Genomic DNA, 22,651 nt, shown 5'->3' with positions numbered 1-22,651 from the left:
AAATTGTGGCCGTAGGTTCCGGGGTTGGGGGGCGGCGGGCAGAGCCATGAGTTAGGGCCCTCCCTCTGCACTTAGAGGAGGCTTAAAGAGGGGTTCCAGGGCATGCAGAGCCAAGTCAAGGCCACTGCAGATGCTGTAACAAGACGTCCGGGTGCTTAAGGATGTGCTGGCTGCCTTGGTGAACGTTTAAGAGCCAGGACACGAGTCTGTTCTCTGAAATGCCATTTGTTGACTGGGTGTGGATGGGGAGGGCTGTCTTGGAGTGAGCATCTTTCCCACAGCAGGAGTCCCTCCATCCTTCCTTTCTTCCTCTTCCCTCCAGACCTGGGGCACCCCGCAAACGTTCTGAGTGCCTGCCGTGACTGTGCTGGCAAGACAGGCGTTGCATGGCGCCTCTGGCAGCTCCTGACCCGATGCAGGGCACAGGCCTTGATCAAATAATAGCCCAAATGGATCTTAACTCTGGGGAGTTATGGGAAGGGGCATCTGTCATGGGACCTGAGGAAGTGCTGTTGGCTCTGGTTAGAGCTGGGAAGCCCAGAGGACAGCCATTGCTGCTGTAAACCTAAGCTGCGCGACCCTGAGTCCTGTGCCCCAGCCATTATCCCTGTATTTTATTCAGTGCTGTCTATAAAACCCAGAGAGAGGCTGCTTACCTAGTAGGAGAGGGCCAGTTGGGAGAGCTCATCCCTGCTTTTCCCGAGCACTTTCTGTGTCCGCATAACTCCATCCTAAACGTTTTGCTTGGTGTTTATTTTTAATGCTGTTTTATGCCATCTGCTTGACATTTAGATTTATGTCCTATCAAAGCAGATGTTTGGGGTAGTCAGTCAGAAGAACCGTTTGTGTATTTTTAAGTACCTCTTCCTGCCAAGAGACGTAGAGCAGCGTAGTGGAAAGAACGGGGGCTGAATCACCTGCTGCATGTCTGACCGCACCCCCATGAGACTGTGAAATGAGGGTGCTGGTTCCTCAGACAGCTGTGGGGTGTCCCATGGTGGGTGGTGGGCAGCAGGGTCACTCCAACTCCTGGGGGTGGGGCGCCCCTCAGCCGGTCCCTTTGAGTCTCCCTCATGGAAGTCCTTCATTCCGTGCACATCTGCGTGGCTGCTGCCAGCATGACACTTCTCTGACACATCTGCTCAGCCTGGCGCTTATCAGGGACTCATTCCCCATTGTCCTAGGTGCACAGAGCCCTGGGGGCTGTGCAGGCCCTGGCGGTGGCGGGGCCTCTTCCGCTTGGAGGTGCCCAGGATGCAGGACTGGCATCTCCTGTGCCTTCACCGAGTTCTGAGCTGAGTTTGCGACTGAAACGCAGTGGCAAGTTTGGTATCTGCGCTCAGGGCTGAACTCTAAGCTGAAGTGCCGGTCAGCCCCACAGGATGGCCTGGTGCCTGTCCCATGGCGGGCAAGGCAGCTTCCTCAGCTGAGGGGTGGGTGCCGTCCTCTGTTGACAGATAAGCAAGGGGGTTTGGGATGTCTGGTGCTGAGGGCCGCACCTGAGGCTCACGGCTCTTTTCCGCCTCTGATTCCGCCCTTCTAGTCGCCCATGTTCGATGGGAAAATCCCGCACTGGTACCACCTCTCCTGCTTCTGGAAGGTCGGCTTCTCCATCTGGCACCCTGATGTCGAGGTGGAGGGGTTCTCTGAGCTCCGCTGGGATGACCAGCAGACGATCAAGAAGATGGCCGAGACTGGCGGAGCGACAGGTGTGTGCGCAGTGGGGAGGCGCGGGGGTCGCCCCAACCCTGGAGCTTCCTGGGTAGGGGCCCGCTCTGTGAGAGCAAAGAGTAGGTCCTTCAGCTCACTCTCCCGTTACTCCAGCAGCATTCAGTGACCCAGACTTGTCCTGTTGGGTGCGGGATATGTTCCTTCTAGATGCTTGAAATGTAGCCTTTAAATTTGCTGTGGTTGTTATCTTACTAGACCCTCTTTTAGAGTAGTTTCAGGTTCACAGCACAATTAAGCAAAAAGTATGGAAAGTGGAGAGTTTCCACAGAGGTGTGACCTCTTCCACCATCAACTTGCCCCAGCAGCTGAAGTTACATTGACACATCGGTTCAGCCAAAGTCCAGAGTTTATATTAGCCATCAGTCGTGGTGGTGTACATCTTTCCTGTAAGGGTTTGAGCAAATGTATAATGACAAATATCCATCATCATAATGTCATACAGAGTATCTCCATTACTCTGTAAAATTCCTCTGCATTCTACCTGTTCGTCCCTCTGTCTCCCAACCCCTGGCAACCACTGATGTTTTTCCTATCTCCATAGTTTCATCTGTTCTAGAATATTGTGTCATTAGACTCACACAGTATGTAACCTTTTCACATTGGCTTATCTCACTGGGTAATACACACGTAAGGCTCCTGCATATCTTGTCACAGGTGGATAACGTTTCTTTGGGGCACCGAATATTCCACTGTCTGGAAGCACCAGTTTATCCATTCACCTAGTGAAGGACACCTCAAGTGCAGCCCGTTCTAGCAATTATGAATAAAACTATGTCCCCGTGCAGGGTTTTGTGTGGACATAAGTTTTTTAGTCATTTGGATAAATACTAAATACCAAGGCACACAGTTGCTGGATTGTATGGTAAGAGTATCTTTAGATAGCAAGCTTTCTTGCTTGACCATTACATTCCTACCAGTAATGAATCAGAGTTCCTATTACTCCACGTCCTTACCAATGTTTGTTACCAGTGTTTTGGATTCTGGCAAACTAATAGATTTGTAGTGGTATCTTATTTTAATTTGCAATTCCCTAGTACCATATGGGCAAAGCTAACACAATTCTGCTAGGAGAACGCACTGGTCATAGCAGACACTCTTTTTCAACAGCATAAGAGACACTTTACACCTGGATAACACCAAATGGTCAACACTGAAATCAGATTGATTACAGTTTTGTGGCCAAAGTTGGAGAAGCTGTATACGTCAGCAAAAACGAGACCTGGAGCTGACTGTGGCTCAGATCATCAGCTCCTTACAGCAAAATTCATGTTTAAATTAAAGAAAGTGAGAAAAACCACTAGGCCAGTCCATTGTGATCTAAATCAGATCCCCTGTGATTATATAGTGAAAGTGATGAATAGATTCAAGGGATTAGATCTAGTATACAGAGTGCCTGAAGAACTGTGGACAGAGGTTCGTAATATTGTACAGGAGGCAGCGAACAAAACTATCCCAAAGAAAAAGAAATGCAAGAAGACACAGTGGTTGTCTGAGGAGGCTTTACAAATAGCTGAGGCAGGAAAAGAAGCAAAAAGCAAGGGAGAAGGGGAAAGGTTACCCAACTGAATGTAGAGTTCAGGAGAATAGCAGGGAGAGATAAGAAGGCCTTCTTCAGTGAACAATGCAAAGAAATAGAAGAAAACAACAGAAGGGGAAAGACTAGAGAGCCCCTCAAGAAAATTGGAAATAGCAATGGAACATTTCATCCAAAGATGGACACAATAATGGACAGAAACGTTAAGATCTGATAGAAGCACAAGAGATCAAGAAGAGATGGCAAGAATATACAGAACTGGACAAAAAAGATCTTAATGACCTGGATAGCCACAATAGTGTGGTCACTTACCCAGAGCCGGACATTCTGGAGTGTAAAGTCAAGTGGGCCTTAGGAATCACTGCTGCCAGTAAAGCTAGTGGAGGTGATGGAATTCCAGCAGAGTTATTTAAAATCCTAAATGATGCTATTAAAGTGCTGCAGCCAACATGTCAGCAAATTTGGAAAACCCAGCAGTGACCGCAGGACTGAAAGAGGTCAGGCTTCACCCCAGTTCCCAAGGAGGGCGGTACTAAAGAGTGTTGACACTACGGGGCAGTGGCGCTCATCTCCCGTGCTAGTAAGGTTGCGCTCAAAATCCTGCAGCCTTCCACAGTATGTGAACCGAGAACTTCCAGATGTTCAACTGGGGTTTAGAAAAGGCAGAGGAAGCAGAGGTTAAATTGCCAACACTCATGGATCATAGAGAAAGCAAGGGAATTCCAGAAAAACATCTACCTCTGTTTCACTGGCTATGCTAAAGCCTTTGACTTTGTGGTTCATAACTGTGGAAAACTCTTAAAGAGATAGAAATACCAGACCATCTTACCTGTCTCCTGAGAAACCTCTATGCAGGTCAAGAAGCAACAGTTAGAACCTTATATGGAACAACTGACTGGTTCAAAATTGAGAAAGCAGTATGACAAGGCTGGTTATTGTCACCCTGTTTGTTTAACTTATATGCAGAACACATCATGCAAAATGCCAAGGTGGATGAGTTATAAGCGGGAATCAAGATTGCTAAGAGAAGTATCAACAACCTCAAATATGTAAATGATACCACTTTAATGGCAGAAAGCAAAGAGAAACTTAGCCTTTTGAGGGTGAAAGAGCAGAGTGAAAAAGCTGGCTTAAAACTCAACATTTAAAAAACCAAGATCATGGCATCCGGTCCCAGCACTTCATGGCAAATAGAAGGGGATGAGGTGGAAGCAGTTACAGATTTCCTCTTCTTGGGCTCCAGAATCACCGTGCACGGTGACTGCAGCCATGAAATTAGAAGACGATTGCTTCTTGAAGACAGGAAGGTTACGACAAACCTAGACAGTGTATTAAAAAGCAAGGACATCGCTTTGCCAACAGAAGTTTGTATAGTTAAGGCTGTAGTCTTTTTCTAGTAGCCACGTATGGATGTAAGAGTTGGGCCACAAAGAAAGCAGTGCCGAAGAACTGATGCTTTCAAGCTGGTGCTAGAGAATACTCTTGAGAGTCCCTTGGACAACAGGAAGATCAAACCATTCAATCCTACAGGAAATCAACCATGAATACTCATTGGAAGGACTGATGCTGAAGCTGAAGCTCCAGTACTTTGGCTACCTGATCCGAAGAGCCGACTCATTGGAAAAATCCCTGATGCTGGGAAAAATGGAAGGCAGCAGGAGACGAGGGCAACAGCAGATAAGATGGTTGGATGGCATCACCAATTCAATGGACATGAACTTGGGAAAACTCCAGGAGGTGGTGAGGGACAGGGAGGCCTGCCATGCTGCAGCCCATGGGATCACAGAGAATCAGAAACAACTTGACAACTGAATAGCAAGAAGTACCATATGATTTTGAGCATCTTTTCACGTCATTTTATTGAGTTCATCGTATAGTTTGGACAGCAGTCCTTTATCAGATATGCCTTTTGCAAGTATTTTCTCTCAGTCTGTGGCTTATATCTTTTATTCTCTTGGTGCTATCTTTCACAGAGTAGACATTTTTTATTTTAATAAAGTCTGACTTATAAATTATTTCTTTTATGTACTGGGTCTGGTACCATCTATAAAAAGTTATCACCAGGGGCTTCCCTGGCAGTACAGTGGTTGAGACTGCGCCTCCAATGCAGGGGGCACAGGTTCAATCCCTGGTCGAGGAAATAAGATCCCACATGCTGTAAGGCACAGCCAAAAAACTTTAAGAATAATAATAATCGATAAGTAAATAAAAAGTTACCACCATACCCAGATGGTGCTAGTGGTAAAGAACTCACCTGCCAATGCAGGAGACTTAAGAAACACAGGTTCAGTCCCTGGGTTGGGAAGATCCCCTGGAGGAGGAAATGGCAACCCACTCCAGTATTCTTGCCTGGAGAATCCCATGGACAGAGGAGCCTGGCAGTCTCCTGGCAGTCTATAAGGTCACACAGAGTCAGCCATGACTGAAGCAACTTAGCACCATACCCAAGGTCATCTAGATTTTCTCCCATGTTATTTTCTAGAAGTTTTATAGTCTTATGTTTAATCAATACGTTTAAGTCTGTGATCCATTTTGAGTTATTATTTGCCACAGATGTAATCTGTCTAGATTAAATTTTTTTGCACATTTATGTCTTATTGTCCCAGCACCACTTGTTGAAAAAGCTGTCTGTTCTCCACTGAGTTGACTTTGCTCCTTTATCAAACATCAAGTGACTGTGTCTGTGTGGGTATACTTCTGGACTGTGTTCTGGCTTATTTATCAGTTTCGCCAGCATCACATTGATTTGATTATATAGCTTTACAGTGAGTCTTATTGTCAGGCAGTGTCAGTTCCCTGACTTTGTTCCTCTTCAATATTGCGTTGGCTGTTCTGGGTCTCCTGACTCTCCGTATAAGCTGTGGTCAGTTGGTCAGTATCCACAAACTCAACTTGCTGAGATGCCTTTAGATTTCAAATGGTCGATTTTATTTTTTAATCATCCTTTGAAGGCTATCTCCCGAGACTCTATTCTCATTTCTCTGCCTTCTTGTGAACTGACCCAGTTTAACCTATGATTGTGACTCCAGGCTGTTTTGGAGAACAAGAAGTTTTAAATTGTCCCAGATCCTGTAATTCAGAAAGAACTATCATTAATATTGCAGGGTGTCTTATTAGAAAATGTTTTTCTATTCAGACATTGATGCTTGTGTGTTTGTGGGTTTTTACTCCTGCAGAAAAAGGTTTCTACCTTAAGTATAATACTTTTTTTTTTAATGTTCAGTCACCTTTTCTTTGTGATAAAATATACATAACACAGTGCTTACCACTCTGAGTGTACATTTCAGTGGTGTTAAGTGCAATTCACACTGCTATGCAGCCACACCATCATCCTTCAAAACTTTTTCATCTTCCTAAAGTATTACTTCATAGCCATGAAACATGAACTCTTTTCTCCTCCCCCTACTCTCTGACAACCACTGTTTCTGTCTCTGTGAGCTTGATTACTTCTAGGTACCTCATACACGTGGAATGACACAGTATTTATCCTTTTGGGTTTGGCCTATACTGTATTTGTCCATCTGTGTCTGACTTATTTTACTTCGCATGTCTTCAGGGTTCATTCATGTGGCGTCTGTCAGAATTTCCTTCCTTTTAAAGGCTGGGTAAGAATTCTGTGATATGGCTATCCCACATTTCATTTATCTGTTCATTCTTTGGTGGACATTTGAGTTGTTTCTGCCTTTTGGTCATTGGTGAATATTGGTGTGCATTTATCTGATGCAGACCCTGTTTTCTGTTCTCTTATGTATATACTCATAAGTGGAGTTATGAGTGGAATTATCATAGTGGAATTTTCATATCAATACTCTACGTTCAATTTTTTTGTGTAAACTGTAGTACTGTTTGCCACAGCAGCTGTGGGTTTCTGATTTCTCCACATCCTTATCAACACTTTTGTTTTCTGGATTTTTTGGTTTTACAGGAGTTTTTAAAATATCCTTAATGTTTTGAAGTGATATTTCATAATCTTGATTTGTATTTCCCTGTGGTCTACACATTGCATTTTATAGTTTAATATTTACTTTTCTCACATTAAAAGTTACAGATTTCCATCATTATTGTTCAAGATAACATTGTATTCATTTATTCAGATTTTGCTAAATTTTGTGCATCATTTAAGTATTTGGCATATATTACAGTAATTTGACTGAGTCCTTGTCATATTGCTTTATCAGTTTTTCCAGTTGAGCTGAGACACCTGAAGGTTAGTTGAGTGGCCCAAGGTTAGCATGGTGGTGAATGTCCGTGGCGAGATTCAAGTCCAGACTCTCTTACTTTTGAAACTAGGCTGTAAACCATTTAGTTCTGTTACAAACAGAACTGTCACAAATTTCTCATATATCCTGGGCATCTATCCAGTTATTTCTTTAATTCTAAGAGGAGGAAATACTGCTAAAAGAGATGAACTGTTTCACAGTGTGTGTGCCAGCCTGCCTTTTAGAAGGATTGTATCAGTTCTGCCTGTACCAGCAATGTGTGATGTACCCATTTCTCCACTTCCACACCATCCATCCCTAAGTACTTTTCATTTCGCTGGACATGTGTTTCATCATAATGAAGCTTCATCTTTGAGTCAGTGTTCTTGTTGTAATATCTGTTTTCTCACAATACCTGTTCTTAGTATTTTGAAATTTTTCATCCAGAATTTTTAAAATAATACACAGTTATATGCACAGACTTGACACGTACAGTTCAGTGAATTTTGGCAAGTGCATGCATGCATCTAACATTCACCCATCAATAAGTAGCCCCAGAAGGGTCCGTTGGGTCCTTTCTGAGTCATCTTTCCTCTCAGCAAGGTAACCATTGTTCTGATTTCTGTCCCTTTGGATTAATTTTGTGTGATTTAGCATTTGGGAGAGAAAGCAATAGTATCTCTTTCTCTTGTAAACTGCTTTTGCTCAGCATGTCTGTGAGACTCATCCAGGTTGTCTGATGTGTCATCAATTCTTTTTTTAATTACTGAAGAGTAGTCTTTTGACTATATCTCAGTTTGTTTGTTCATTCTCCTGTTGATCTACTATCATACGTCGTAGTAAGCACTTACTAAGTTCTTTCCAAAGTGAGGAAGGGGGCTGCAGAGGAGGAGCCAGCATGGGAGTGGTAAGACCACCACCAGCTAACATTGTGCTATTTCCAGGAGCCTGAGAAAAATTTTAATTTCATTGCCAGAGAAGAAACTGTTAACCAACCACAGTAGTTAGAAACGAACCTAGAAGAGATGGACCAGCTGCCGTTGCCCAAAACACAAGGTGTCCTGGTAGAGGAATCTCAAGAGGTAGAGGAGGACAGGGCTCTTTGGAACTACACTGAGGCTGTTGAACTGAGCATGGCTGTGTTAGATGTTTCAGGCAAAGGCCAAGATGGAGTTGGCAGCAAGACCGAGAAGACACTGATTGACTTTGGGGCAGGGTACGCCAAGTCCAACAGAAGCACGTGCAAGAGCTGCATGGAGAAGATAGACAAGGTGAGAGCCTGGGGCTTGGTCTGTCTGCCTTTCTGGATTTCTTGCACTGGATGTCATTGGATAGCTCAAAAGAAAAAGAAAATAGGGCTTTAGGTGCTGGGTAAAACTAAAGTGAATCATCTTAGTAGAGACAGGAGATAACCGTGACTTTTCTTGTGGACACATCTAGCCCTGATCATTCACAGTGCTGTCCTTGTGTGTCACTGAACCTGCTCTTAGGAAACGTGGGAGAGTTTGGAAAACATGCACACAGTGGGTCTCTTCTGGACCCCCAAAGGGCTGCAGGAAGCTGTTGGTTGTGTTTTATGGTAGACTCAGTTTAAGGAGTGCGTTTGTTCCCTAGTGTCAGCCTCCAGGCTTTCTTCCGCTTAGTCGGGAACTCCGTCCACCCTCCTTCCTTTCCAGCTCTCACCCCTGTAGAATGACAGCTGGTTGGGTAGAGTGACGGCCGTCGGAGTAGCTCAGACGCAGATCGAGGGGTTGGCCTGTGCCCTTTAGCCTCGTTACCAGAGATCCTCTCATCTTAGGCAAACATTCTGGTTGATTAATTTAAGGCATTGATGAGAAGTTTCTACCTCCTCAGTATTGTACAGGAAATTGAGGAGAGTCAGTGAGTGTTCAGAAAGGAAAAACATGGAGTTGCTAGATCTTCTCCAGCTGCCTTCTACCACAGGAATTTGAGGCACAAGTTGAAAGTTTCAAAGGGAGTGCCCAAGGCCGTGTGTCATGGAGCATGGCCGGGCCTGAGGTGGAGTTGTGTCAGTGCCACTTGGTCCGAGTTTCCCCGTCTGGGGCTCACAGGCCTGGAACTCACTAGGGATGTCAGACCTGGGCAGGATGGCAGGACTGGATGCTAGCTGTACGGGTTTGCTACCGCATTTTAGGGAGCCTTCATCTGTGTAAAGAGACTGAGGAGGCTGGGTAGGAAGTTGCAGAAGATCCCTGCTAGGATTGAGGCCTGCTCTGTGTCCCTTGGGGGCTTCCCTGGTGGCTCAGATGGTACAGAATCTGCCTGAAATACAGGAGACCCAGGTTCAATCCCTGGGTCAGGAAGATGCCCTGGAGGAGAAAACAGACAACCCGCTCCAGTATTCTTGCCTGGAGAATTCCTTGGGCAGAGGATCCTAACGGGCTACAGTCAATAGGATTGCAGAGTCAAATACGACTGAGCGACTAATACTTCTCCTTCTGGCTCCCATGAGCCTGCAGTCTAGCGTCCCAGCCATTGTTCTTACCTCTGCACCGGGGTCTGCAGAGTGTCCTCAGGGTGATGTTACCACTTTATCACTTGCCCAGGCAGCTGGGTGGGCAGGTAGCTAGTTGGACTTAACCTTACTTAAAATTAGGGAGCAGAGGCTTCAGGGTAACACAATCCTTAATGGCATAAAAGAACCAAAACCTTCCAGCAGCCCTCCCATCACCTTCATTGTGGACCTGGTTGCCCCTGGGCCACCCTGATGTTTGACCACCCTTCCTTGTCTCTCTTTTAACACGTGTGGATTCTCCTACAGGGCCAGGTGCGCCTGTCTAAAAAGGTGGTGTACCCCGATAAGCCCCAGCTGGGCATGGTTGACTGCTGGTACCACCCAAAGTGTTTTGTTCAGAAACGGGAGGAGCTGGGCTTCCGTCCCGAGTTCAGCGCAAGCCAGCTCATGGGCTTCAGCGTCCTCACCGCAGAGGACCAAGAAACCCTCAAGAAGCAGCTCCCGGCCATCAAGGGTGAAAGGTGGGTAGAGGGCTGGGGGTGGAGGGTGCCCATGGGGCTTCAGGGAAGGGCTTCCCGCAGGCCCAGAGTCTGTATCAGACTGCTGCACCCTCCTGACTGCCCCCTCTGAGCGTCCCCCTGACTAGAGTCCGCCACCGCCTCTCACCGCTCCATGGCCCGCTCTCACGTCCCCGTGGCATCCTCAAGTGCAGAGGCGTCCTTCAAGCACTATCCCAGTTCTAAATGCGCGCGTGTAGGACTTGCCTGGTGGTCCAGTGGTTGAGAGTCTGCCTTGCAGGGCTGGGGACACGGGTTCAACCCCTGGTCTGGGAAGATTTCGACATGCTGCCGGGCAGCTAAGCCTGTGTGCCCTAGAGCCCATGCTGTGCAACAAGAGAATCCACCACAGTAAAGAAGTCCTCGCACCACATCTAGAGAAAGCCCGCACGTGGCAACAAAGACCCAGAGCAGCCATGAGCAGATAGTAAATTTTAAAAATGAAATAAGTGCACAAGTTTATGGTATAGCACATGTGGTTCTGGAATGTTAAAGAAAACTAGCAAGTCAGAGGCATGGATTTTAAAGTCCTCAGGGCGCTTTGACACTCAGTATAGGTGTAAGAAGAATGCATAAGCTTCCATTTATGCTGTAACCACCAGAATGGGTTGAGCATTCTGGTGTGCTGGGCGCTATGCTAAGCCTTTTACAGGATAATTCATTTAACCATCACCATGATCCTACAAGGCAGAGGGTATTCTTTTCCCCACTTTAATGAATGAGGGGAAATCCAGGGGTTCGATCTCAAGCCAGCGTGACAGCTGAAAGCATTAACCACCATGGCTGGCCTCCCCTGTTTCTAGGGGCTACTGATGACCCTCAGTGCCCTCTCTCAAGTCAGGGGTGATGCTCCTTGGTCAGCACTGTTTGCTGACCTGGCTGAGGCAGACCGGCTGGCCGCGCCTAGACTACTGCTTCTTGTTGGGCTTGAAATGATAGCTCGGCCTCCCGCATTTGAGAATAGCCTCTTGGCCTCAGGAGCAGCCCTGTGTCTTAGCTTGAAAGACTCAGTGCCTGACACTGGTGCTTTGTCTTCTGCGGTCCCTGCCCTCAGCCGTGGCCTTAACCTGTAGCATAGTCCCTGCCAGAACCTTCCAGGCCTGGTCTATGCCAGGCGATGGGTGGCATTTTGATGTCAGATGGGGCCTAAGCCCTAGGTGCTGCGCCAGGTTGTTCCAAGGCTCTGGAGCGACCGCTGGCCCGTCCTCACAGTGGAGTGTCATGAAGTGGCAGCTGCAGACCTGAGCAGACGGCGAGCTCCTGAATGGGCAGCGCCTGACCGGGCCGAATTAGAGTGGTGTGAGGATGCTGTGTCACCCGAGGCATTGGCTTTCAGGGTTTCAGTGGTTCTGGTTCTTTCTCTCACATCCTTTGTCTCTTTCAGAAAGAGAAAAGGTGATGAGGTGGATGGAATAGATGAAGTGACCAAGAAGAAATCTAAAAAAGAAAAAGACAAGGAGATTAAACTTGAAAAGGCCCTTAAGGTGAGTCCTGAGCTGTGTGTCTCCTCTGGCCATTCAGTCTAATTCTCTTCCTCATTCTGGGGAGAAAGTTAAAGGAGGTGCGGGTATCCTGCTTTATAAGAGCTTTTAAAATTCCCAAATCGATAGTTGTTGTTCAGTAGCCTGGCTTTCCCCCCAGGCTTTCTTCCCTCCTCCCAAAGCAACGCGAAGGCATCCACAGTGGGCTCTCAGCGTCAGACCAGTGGCCAGGCTGGTGGGAGCCGAGCTGTCACTTCCCACTCAGCAGCCTCGTGCTGGGCTGGGCGTGTCACACCTCAGCCATACAGTGCATCACCGCATCCCAGACCTGGAGCACACTGGAAACTGGGTATTGAATTCAAGGATGCCGAAGGTTCTTGGCACAGAGAATGGCTGAAAGAGATAAAATTCAATTTTCTTTTTATGAAAATCTCTTCTTGGGGAAGAAAAAAATAGAAGGCATATAGTAAAAGGAGAAAACTGCCCGTTAGATCGGTGGTCATTGAACAGAGACATTCGTCACCGTGTTGGTAAACGTTGTCGAAGCAAAGTAAGAATTATTAACCAGAAAATGGCGAGTGTGTGTTTGGGAAACTAGGAGGGGGCCGTCGGTCTCTTCTTGGGGGTGTGATTTCCATGCTTAACACGAATCACAGATTCGGTGTGGGTTGTCCTGCATTTTAAAACGTGTCTGCTTTGTGCCAGCCCTGGCTGCAGGGCCGCTACAGTGGGTTTGGTGTTCTTCCTTCCGTGCTCCACACGCTCCCCAGCCCGGCACATCCGTTTGTGCTGGCCTCCCGTCCTTGGTCACGTAGGTGACCTCATCCTTCTGCTGCTCCCATCTCACCTTGCGCCCTTAGACTTCTTCCTTGTCCTCCCTCGTTCGTTATGCTCTCTCATTCCAAGGCTCACCACGTGGTCCTGCAGGGGTGGATTTTTTAAATTGCATATTTTATTTTTAAAAAATGATGCATACTAAATTCATTTTCACTTTGTTTTTGGACCACACCGTGCAGCATGTGGGATCTCAGCTCCCCAACCAGGCCTCGAACCCATGCCCCTTGCAGTGGAGGCACAGATTGTTAGCCACTGTACCACCAGGGAAGTTCCAGGGGTCACTATTACTGAGAGGCCCTTACGGAGGTGGGGCAGGGGAAGCAGTGTGTATGATGCAGCTTTGTCACGTTAAAGCCCTTCTCACCCAGTGCTGAGAGAGCTGGCATTTTCATCTGTCTTGCAGAGGTGGGGGTCTCAGGGCATGACCCGCGCAGTCCCCTAAAGCAGGAGGAAGTGTTCCCCTGCCCTGACTCTGCTGTGGGGAGGCCACTGCCTTTCTAAGCAAAGCACATGTGAGAATGAGTGCAGTGACGGGAAAAGTGCCCACAAAGAGTAAGCACTGCATAAATGTTACCATAGAGATTTACAGTTCTGTTTTCAGAAGACCTGAAGTCTGTTCACAATAGTGAGCATAATGCACAGTTGAGGCAGTCGGAGTGTTTGGGGCTTGTCCCTGCTCGCTCGCAGGTAGTTGGGGAGCCGACCCTCCTCCCTTCGGTGCTGGGTGTTGGGACAGATAAACCCGGTGCCTTCTTGCGTGCGTGTCCTGGGATTTGTCTCTGAGGGGCTGGTTCCAGGGACTCAGGTGCCCAAGTGCCCAAACCCCAGGCCGACTCAAGACACGGCGCCCCGTGCTAGGAGCAGGGTCCTGGGGATGCGGCAGCTCCGCTCAGTGCAGGGTTGTGAAGCAGGGCTATGATGGGAGCCAAAGCAGGGCCAGGGTGGAACCTTCCTCTGGTTGGGCTTCTTTCTCTGAAAAGAGCCAATCTCTCAGCTGCTGGCTGTTGTGCGCAGGCCCAGAACGACCTGATCTGGAATGTCAAGGACGAGCTAAAGAAAGCGTGCTCTACGAACGACCTGAAAGAACTGCTCATCTTCAACAAGCAGGAAGTGCCCTCCGGGGAGTCGGCGGTGAGCTGCCCTTGTGTTACGGGAGCCGCGAGCCAGGCGGCCAGGCCGTGTGCGGTGACTGTCCCGGTGGAGTGTGGGAGGCCCTCCGGTTGAACACCTGCCGGTATTAATTGGGAGCGACATTCCACAGTCGTGTTGCATGGTCATCGCCATCAAGGTCGCCATTTGCGGGGCAGGAAGGGGCAGGCGCTCAAGCACTGAGGTGGGCCGCACGTCTGCCTCGTGTGTTCATGCCACACCCTTGGGCCCGAGGAGCTCTCTCTGCTGCCTTCCTCCTGGACTCCCCGGGGGCCACGAGGGCTGTTTCCCCAGCAGGCCCTGCCGTCACTCCGGTGCACTCAGAAGCAGTGGATTCTCTGGGCTCTCGCTCTATTTCTCAGTCACCGAGGGAAGGGGTAGCTGCAGGAACACTTCATGCGTGGACATAAGATCCAAGCTCCAACCATGATCCACCTCCCCTGGGGAATGTTAGGGAGCCTCAGGGCACTCCCTTTTTTAGCAAGTGAAGTCTGTGCAGATTCTTCATCCCACATTGGCAAATGTCCTCTGAAGGCCCCCCGCCTTTCCTCCCTGATGTGTTTTCTTCACTGGCTTCAGATCTTGGACCGAGTGGCCGACGGTATGGTGTTTGGCGCCCTCCTTCCCTGCGAGGAATGCTCGGGCCAGCTGGTCTTCAAGGGCGACGCCTATTACTGTACCGGGGATGTGACTGCCTGGACCAAGTGTATGGTCAAGACACAGACGCCCAACCGGAAGGAGTGGGTGACCCCAAAGGTAAGTGAGGTGGGAGGTAGGAGCAATCCTGGGATCCGTTTACAGAAAAACCTGGTCCCACCTCCCATGCTTGTCCACACTCAGGGCCACCATGACTGCAGAGTAGAGTGTCTCAGACCTCTTTACATTGGGGCCTTCCTCATAATCAGAATATGAAATTATGTCACTGGTTCTGTACATTTGCAAACTACACAGATGGAGAACCAATGCACTTCCAGCCGGAGCACGGGTTTGTCCAGCTGGTGTAAAATGTGGAGACTGAGTCATTTTTAATTTCTGTTTCTCAAGTGCCTCCCCTCTGCCAGGCACTGTTCTGGGCACAAGGGACACAGCGGTGAACCAGTGGCGATTCCTGCCTTTACCACAGGAGGGTGCTTCTCAAGGACATTTCTTTGCCTAGGTGCTGGAGGAGGAGTAGGACCCAGGGTTCACGTGTCCCCTGTCACCTTCTCTCTGCTGAGTTCTCAGAATGCAAAAAGCCTCAGTTGGGGCACCTTGTTAGGAGCTGTGCTGCTGGGGAGCCAGCAGTGTCAGGGGGCGGGCTGCTGGAAGGACTCAGCACCACCGGGGACGGTCGTGGCCCTGCCGCTCACTGGGCTTTGGGGTTGGTGTCTGTCAGGTTGCCTCACTGCCTGTGTCTTCTCCTGGGGGGAGCATTTGGACCAGCAGCATATGTAACTGTCACCTGCATCGGGGCTGATCGCCGCTTTCCCACGTTTTCCCCTTTTGCACTCATTCTTTTCCTGCCTTCTCTGTCCCCTACCGTAATTATTGAATACCTCTTGTGCAGCTGCTCTGAAACAAATCTGACTTTGTCGCTGCCCCACCCTTAAAACCTCAAAGTGATTCCCCGTTTATTGTAGAAATATTTTCCCAGTTCTTCTGAGAATGCCAATGTTATGAGCCCATTTGTGGTATTCGTATCCCTTTCAGTATCTTGAGTGAGTGATGTTGCTTAATCGTGTCCGACTCTTTGCGACCCCATGGACTGTAGCCTACCACGCTCCTCTGTCCGTGGGATTTTCCAGGCAAGAGTACTGGAGTGAGTTTGCCATTTCGTCCTCCAGAGGATCTTCCCGACCTAGGGATTGAACCCAGGTCTTCTGCATTGTAGGCAGATGCTTTACCGTCTGAGCTACCATAGGTTGGGGAAAAAATAAGATTGTTACGTGAACTATTTTGTGCTTGATATGCCAGTTGCACTGCATCTATGTGTAGTTTTTTAAAGGTTGTTGTAAAAGGATACCTGGATGTGCAAGACATTTTGTCAGGTCAGCAGTGCTTGCTGCCCAGGCAAACTCATGGACTTACAGGCCCTGTGTAGGGACTGCGGCCACCAGGGGCTTGGATCCCAGAATCAAGGGCATCTCCTTGGCTTGACCCCCTTTCCCAAAGCCCTCCGTGGTCTGACTCCAGCTGCCGTCTGCAGCCCCTCTCTTGGCTCTTTTATTCCTCCTCACATCCTGCTCTCACCACTTGACGCACGTTCTCTCCACCTCCGTCTCACCCCTTCCCCAGTCCGTCCTCATCTGTGTCTCTTTGATCACGCACTCCACAGTGGGGAACCAGCTGCAGTTGTGTGTTCCCAGTACATCACAATACCCGTCCGGTGCATTTACCTAACTGCCTGCTTTCCAGCTTGCAGCCAGCTGAGCAGGTCCCTGCCTCTGAGGAGCCCTCCCAGCGTTGGCATCACTTTAGCACGCCTCTGGTTTAGAAGCCAGCTCCTATCTGGAAGTTGCCTCCTTACATCTGACTCTCAGTCAAGGCTGAACTTGTTTCTCAAAGGCCAAAACTCTCTTAAACCCACTGTGACGTGTGGCACATGTTAGATGCCCAGCATATGTCTTCTCCACTGGGTGGTCATTAACCATGGATCCAGCAGGAAAGGACTGTTTCTTTTTTTAACTTTTTATTTTGTATTGGAGCATAGCCGGTTAACAACGTTAATAAACAGTGAAGGGACTCAGCCATACATATGTACATATCCGTTCTACCCCAGACCCCCTCCCATCCAGGCTGCCACGTAACACTGAGCAGAGGTCCATGTGCTCTAGTGGGGAAGGACTCTTTGTTGGTGGGATGAATACTTAGGAGAGTAGGGAGCTGGTAGCCCTGAGCCTCGTGCATGTGATGCTTACTGTGTGACCACTTAGAGCAGAGCCCATGGTGACACCTGGGGTGCAGGTGGACTGTGCTGGACACTGACCGGTGTCGGGCCACCTGCATCCATGGCCGCTTCTTCTAGGAAGGGAAGAGAATTGCCTTGATTTCCTTCTAGGTAATAACCTCTCTCCAGGGATGTGGAGAGTCTGAGGGGCTTTTGGTCATGGAAAGGACATATGACCCCAGGACAACGCCTCTCGACCCTTAGGATTGCAACTCGAGAGTGAGGGTTGTAATCAGGTTCCAGCAGAGGTCCCCTGACCAGATAATCAACAGGTTTTTTCCTTTTTTCTTTTTAAAGAAAATATTTTTCTTATTAAAGCGTCACAGTACCAGCTCTATTATAAATGTAGAAGCACTAGTCATAAGTACTATATCAACAGTATTTCATACCAAAAGCCTCCAGTCTTCCTATTTTGTTATTCTTTATTGTAAGAAGAGAAAGATTCTCAAATTCTTTGCTCTGTCAGTTGGTTATTTCGTGGGAGAACTGATTTAACTATAACTTACGTTCTTTAGGAATTCCGAGAAATCTCTTACTTCAAGAAACTGAAGATCAAAAAGCAGGACCGTATATTCCCCCCAGAGAGCAGCACCCCGGTGGGGGCAGCAGCCCCACCCTCTGCAGCTTCAGCGCCTGCCGCTGTGCACTCTGGCCCCCCAGGTACAGCTCCGGGCCCAGCCTGGGTAGGGAGGGCTGGGGTCCTGAGCTTAGCGGGGAGAGGGGAATCCGGCTGGGTTCTTCTCCTGTTGGCTGATCCCACGGGGAAACCCTGCCCTTGTTCTCCCCACCCCACCGCCAGCAGGAGGAGGAAGGCTGGGGAGGGGCTTCTGAGAAGGATCAGGGAGACGGTTGCCTGTGGGGGCGTTGTCCTGCCTGCCTGAGTCTGCACTGCTGGTCAGAGGCAGTCCAGGTCTCCCCTTTCCGCCTCTGGGCAGCGCCCCCCCCTCCACCCCACCATTCATCCCGAGCCTAATGTGACACGGGCTCTGTCCCCTCAGAGACCCGCTGTATGTACTGTGATCGACGTGAAAGGTATTCCACACCAGCAAAGACAGTGAGATCAGTCTGTTTTCCTGGCAGAAAGGGGCTGCTGTCTTTGTTTACTCAGATATGTGGCTTAGTTGTGGCCACCATGTGGCAGGTGGAGGATGAGGATTCATCTGTGAATGTCAGCCCACCAGTGCCCTCCCTCCATCCCCTGGGGAGAGGTTGTGTGGTCATCCCGAGTCACCCTGCTGTTTGCAGGTGGGCTGGCTGGGGTTGGCATCCGGGCCCTGCGCTGAGGGTCCCCTCTGCTTTCCCCTCACTTGCAGTTCACAGCTCAGTGGTTCTGTTTGCTCTGGAGACCTCAGCCAGCTTTCAGTTAAACCCTGTGGGTGTCCCTGGTTGTTTCCCCCCTCACAGTTCAGTTTAGTCGCTCAGCTGTGTCCAACTACTTGTGACCCCATGGACTGCAGCACGCCAGGTTTCCCTGTCCTCACCAACTGCCAGAGCTTGCTTAAACTCATGTGCATTGAGTCATTGATGCCATCCAACCGTCTCATCCTCTGTTGTCCCCTTATGTTCCTGCCTTCAATCTTTCCCAGCATCAGGGTATTTTCCAGTGAGTCAGTTCTTTACATCCGGTAGCCAAAGGATTAGAGCTTCAGCTTCAGCTTCCAATAAATATTCAGGACTGATTTCTTTTAGGACTGACTAGGTTGATCTTGTGATCCAAGGGACTCTCACAGGGATGGCTTAAAGGATTCCACTGCATCACTTGTGGAAATGTGTCACTAGCTCTATACGTCTCCATTTGCAACAAATAGAAGGCACACACCTAATCCAGGTCTTCCTGGCCTGGGGTTAGTGCTGAACACCTGAAATGCCAAGGTTCTTGGTGCCTGAATCCATCTCAACTCAGTGTGGTCCTGCTGACCAGAGCTTCCAGTGGTGGATAAGACTGATTTTTTTAATGGGGTTGATTAATAAGTATCCTGTGAGAATTGTAGTTTGTTTTTAGTTGTGGAATGGGGGGAAAAAATAACAGAAGGAATTGCAAGTTAATATGATGACTCCGGCTGCCCACCCCTGCCCAGACCCCTGGCCCTTCCTTGTCTGTGGTGCAGACCCAGACGCCCCCAGACATCCCTGCTCATGGCCTAATTGTAGAACGGTGTCAGTGCATGGCTCATGCCCAGCTGGCCCTTTTTGTGCCGAGGACGGTGTGGTTTGCTGTCCTCTGCTTTCCTGGTACTCTAGCTCTTTGCTGTTTACATGGCCTTTTCCCTAAGGAGACCCATTTCTCCCTGGTCAGAGAGGGTGCTGAGGCCGTTCAGGGGCCTTGCAACCTGGCTGACTTTTCCCTGGGAACTACTGCCTCGTTTTCTGCTCTTCCCCACCACAGGCAGCAGCCCTGTCTCATGATCCTGTTTTCCATTCCAGACCAGCCATTATCCAACATGAAGATCCTGACTCTCGGGAAACTCTCCCAGAACAAGGATGAAGTGAAGGCCACGATTGAGAAACTCGGGGGGAAATTGACAGGGACGGCCAACAAGGCCTCCCTGTGTATCAGCACCAAAAGTAAGTCTCACTGGCCCGAGAACCAGGGGGACCCTGTCTGTCTCTCCTGATTGTGTTGGGCCCAGTGTCCGACACACACAGGGACCCTAGAAGTATGTCTCTTACTGCGGGCGTGGTTCAGGTTCTCTGGGAAGGGGCATGGGCTCTCATAACTTGGCCTTGCTCCCTGCTGTGGTCTGTGCTCGCTTATCTGAAGACCAGCCCACTGTTGTCACTTAGCACTGTTCACAAGATGTTGGTAGATTTTCCACTAGAACAAACGTTCACAGCTTAAGCAGGCTTGAAATGCAGAGTTCAGAGGGTACACAGATTTTTTTGCAGACTTATTACACCAATGACCATCTTAAGTCTCCAAGAGCAGAAAGTACTACACCACTTTTCCCATACAAACCTGACTCGCCTTCTGTGTGAAATGCTTGTTGACATCTGGTTCTGTAGAATGGTTTGGAGAAAGCAGCTCTCATCCATCACACCTTAGAAAAGGAGGCTTGTTGCTAGTGGCAGACAGTTGTCGAAGTGAGCGAAGTTCCTGAGTGCTAGATTTTGAAGGAAAAGAAAACTGAGTGGGGAGGAAAGTACTAAGCGAGTAACGACTCTGGAGTAATCTGAGATTTTGCTTTTTGTTCCTTCCAATTGGAACAGAGGAGGTGGACAAGATGAATAAAAAGATGGAGGAAGTAAAAGAAGCCAACATCCGTGTCGTGTCTGAGGACTTCCTCCAAGACATCTCCGCCTCCACCAAGAGCCTTCAGGAGTTGCTCTCCACCCACCTCTTGTCCCCCTGGGGAGCCGAGGTGAAGGTGGAGCCTGTTGAAGCAGTGGCCCCAAAGGGGAAGTCGGGGGCCGCGCCCTCCAAGAAGAGCAAGGGTCCCGTCAAGGAGGAAGGTGAGGCCCTGAGTGGCCCCATCGAGTCCACCCGTGCAGAGCCTCTCCCTTTGTGCCCCAGTGGTCTGATGAGTGCTGCCCACACCGGCTTTGTCAGTTCGTTTTCCCTTGACACAGAATGGCAGCAACTTCAGGTGGTGAGAGGCAACACACACATCCCCTGTTGACTCTGATACAGGCGAAGATGACTCACCTGCTCTGCCTGCCACCTTCCCCTTCCTGGTTTATTTTTAATGTTTGCATTTCTCTGTTTCCTTCCAAGGTACCAACAAATCTGAAAAGAGGATGAAATTAACTCTTAAAGGAGGAGCAGCTGTCGACCCTGATTCAGGTGAGGAAATGGGAGTGAACAGAGTGGGCTGCCAGGTTCCCTGGTCCTGGGGAACCAGAAGGGTCCCCTCCCTCCCCCTACCATGGGGGCAGACTCTCAGGAGCTCTGTCCTGACAGGTCTGGAACACAATGCACACGTCCTCGAGAAAGGCGGGAAGGTCTTCAGCGCCACCCTCGGGCTCGTGGACATCGTCAAAGGGACCAACTCCTATTACAAGCTGCAGCTCCTGGAGGATGACAAAGAGAGCAGGTGCGCCAGGGGGCGGGGAAGTGTCCAGAGGAGTGCGCTCCCAAGAGCAGGGCCCCTCGGAGCTGGGCTGTCCGTGCACCTGGGGACCAGCCGCCTCTTGAGGATCATAGGTGTGCGGTGATGTCTTCAGTGAAGGAGGGAAGAGGCCGTGGCCCCTGGACAGCCTTGCTGTCCTCGGTCATCTGTGTCACATCAGGCTCCTGGGTTACCAAAGGTGTTTGGGATGGCTTCTTTTTTTTTTTTTTCAATGTAATGGAGCCAGGTAAGAGCTGGTCCTGGCGTGCTGAGAGACGGGGCTGGCTTGACTGCCCATACTTATCTAATCGGAGTGGTCTTCCGACGAGCGGATGGGCTCTTGTTACAGCCGCTGTGGAATGGGAGCTACATGTAAGCGGGAGAGGTGTGTGAAAGAAACTCTTGCTAAACCCTAATGGCGGCAGAAAAGCACTTTGTATTTTGAACTTGATCTTTTCTTTTTAGTAAGTGGAAACAGTTTACCCGTTAAAGTCCAAGAGATTCAAAGAGCTTTACTCGTTGAAAGGCAGACCCCTGAGAGAATGTCAGCACCTGGCAAATCTCTGCAGCTGCCAGTTGTAGGCACTGGCAGGCTCAGGCCCTTCCCATTTCTTCAGCTTCTCACAAACCTGTCATTTAAAATGTGAACCTCAGGGACTTCCCTGGTGGTCCAGTCATTAAGACTCCATGCTTCCAGTGCAGGGGGTGTAGGTTCAATCCCTGATCTGAGGAACTAAGATCCCACATGCCACACAGCACACCAAAAATTAAAAGACTGCCAAGTCTGTCCATATGAATGAAACAAGGTTTTAAAATGCGAACCTCAAAGGTGACCTTACAAGGGCACTTAACATCTGTGTGGCTATTCAAAGTTTGTAAAGAAATAAAATCCTACGTCGTTTAGTTTACTGCTGACTCTTGTTGGAGATTTGAAGATAGGGTTTCTTGCTTGTAAAACATAACCTTCCAGAAGCTAGCTGTGTATCGGAGTGCAGGAGGAGAAGTAGGGTTTTTGTAAAAACACACGAGTACTATAGTTCATAAACCACAGGCGATGAGAACAGAACTGTCTACTACCAACACACAAGAAGTTATACTGGTGATTTCAAATGGGTGGCTTATCCTGGTGGCCTTGATTTATTGGTTTTTATAGGGAAATGGCGTTATGGGCTGTTAGAAGATTTTTTTCAAGTTAGGTCCATGTGGTATCTTCTAAACATTTCTAGAGGGGGGAAAAAAAACAACACAGAAGGAACTTAAATGCCTCTGGGCAGTAGCCCAGAAAACCAGCAGGAAGCACCAGCTTTTCTGATTTTACTGCTATATCTGTACTTACTGTGGTGTGAGATTTAACTTCTGCATGATTTTCACTAAGAAAAATGCACTCCCCCAAAGATAGGCAGCCCTGCCCCTAGAGTACCTGGGACTTAGCTCTAGCTTGAGATGGAGAAACTGAGGATATTAGCCTAGGTCTGTAGGTGGCTGACCCTGGGACCACTCTCCTGCCCCCTCCCATTTCATTGTATCTCAGCCTCTGATCTGAGCCAGAGGTTCTTCATTCTTTTTAGTACCTGTTGTTAATGAATCCATAACTTCCAGGTAATACTTGCTGTGTTTATTTGGGAAAAGGAATTGGATGTTTTTATGTAAAGGCCTCTGGAGAAGGAAATGGCAACCCACTCCAGTATTCTTGCCTGGAGAATCCCATGGGCAGA

At 48.9% G+C, this 22,651-nt stretch overlaps 1 protein-coding gene across 2 annotated transcripts in view; it reads left to right on the top strand.

The window, feature by feature from the left end:
- The window catches only part of PARP1 (poly(ADP-ribose) polymerase 1), a 41,489-nt gene that overhangs the window by 4,180 nt on the left and 14,658 nt on the right, over positions 1–22,651 (top strand). Inside the window, exons 2-12 of one of the 2 annotated variants that reach the window (XM_027564617.1) lie at positions 1,544–1,709; positions 8,611–8,735; positions 10,247–10,461; positions 11,882–11,981; positions 13,830–13,946; positions 14,544–14,720; positions 17,406–17,550; positions 19,315–19,455; positions 20,098–20,340; positions 20,603–20,671; positions 20,789–20,921. In XM_027564617.1, the coding sequence (XP_027420418.1) occupies positions 1,544–1,709; positions 8,611–8,735; positions 10,247–10,461; positions 11,882–11,981; positions 13,830–13,946; positions 14,544–14,720; positions 17,406–17,550; positions 19,315–19,455; positions 20,098–20,340; positions 20,603–20,671; positions 20,789–20,921 (1,631 nt within the window). The remainder of the gene's footprint in view (positions 1–1,543; positions 1,710–8,610; positions 8,736–10,246; positions 10,462–11,881; positions 11,982–13,829; positions 13,947–14,543; positions 14,721–17,405; positions 17,551–19,314; positions 19,456–20,097; positions 20,341–20,602; positions 20,672–20,788; positions 20,922–22,651) is intronic. The other variant, XM_027564618.1, reaches the window with a different exon arrangement.

Source organism: Bos indicus x Bos taurus, chromosome 16 (assembly GCF_003369695.1).
Source record: "Bos indicus x Bos taurus breed Angus x Brahman F1 hybrid chromosome 16, Bos_hybrid_MaternalHap_v2.0, whole genome shotgun sequence".
Taxonomy (NCBI): Eukaryota; Metazoa; Chordata; class Mammalia; order Artiodactyla; family Bovidae; genus Bos; species Bos indicus x Bos taurus.
Note: the sequence above shows the minus strand (reverse complement) of the source record. Positions and strands in the feature narration are given on the sequence as shown.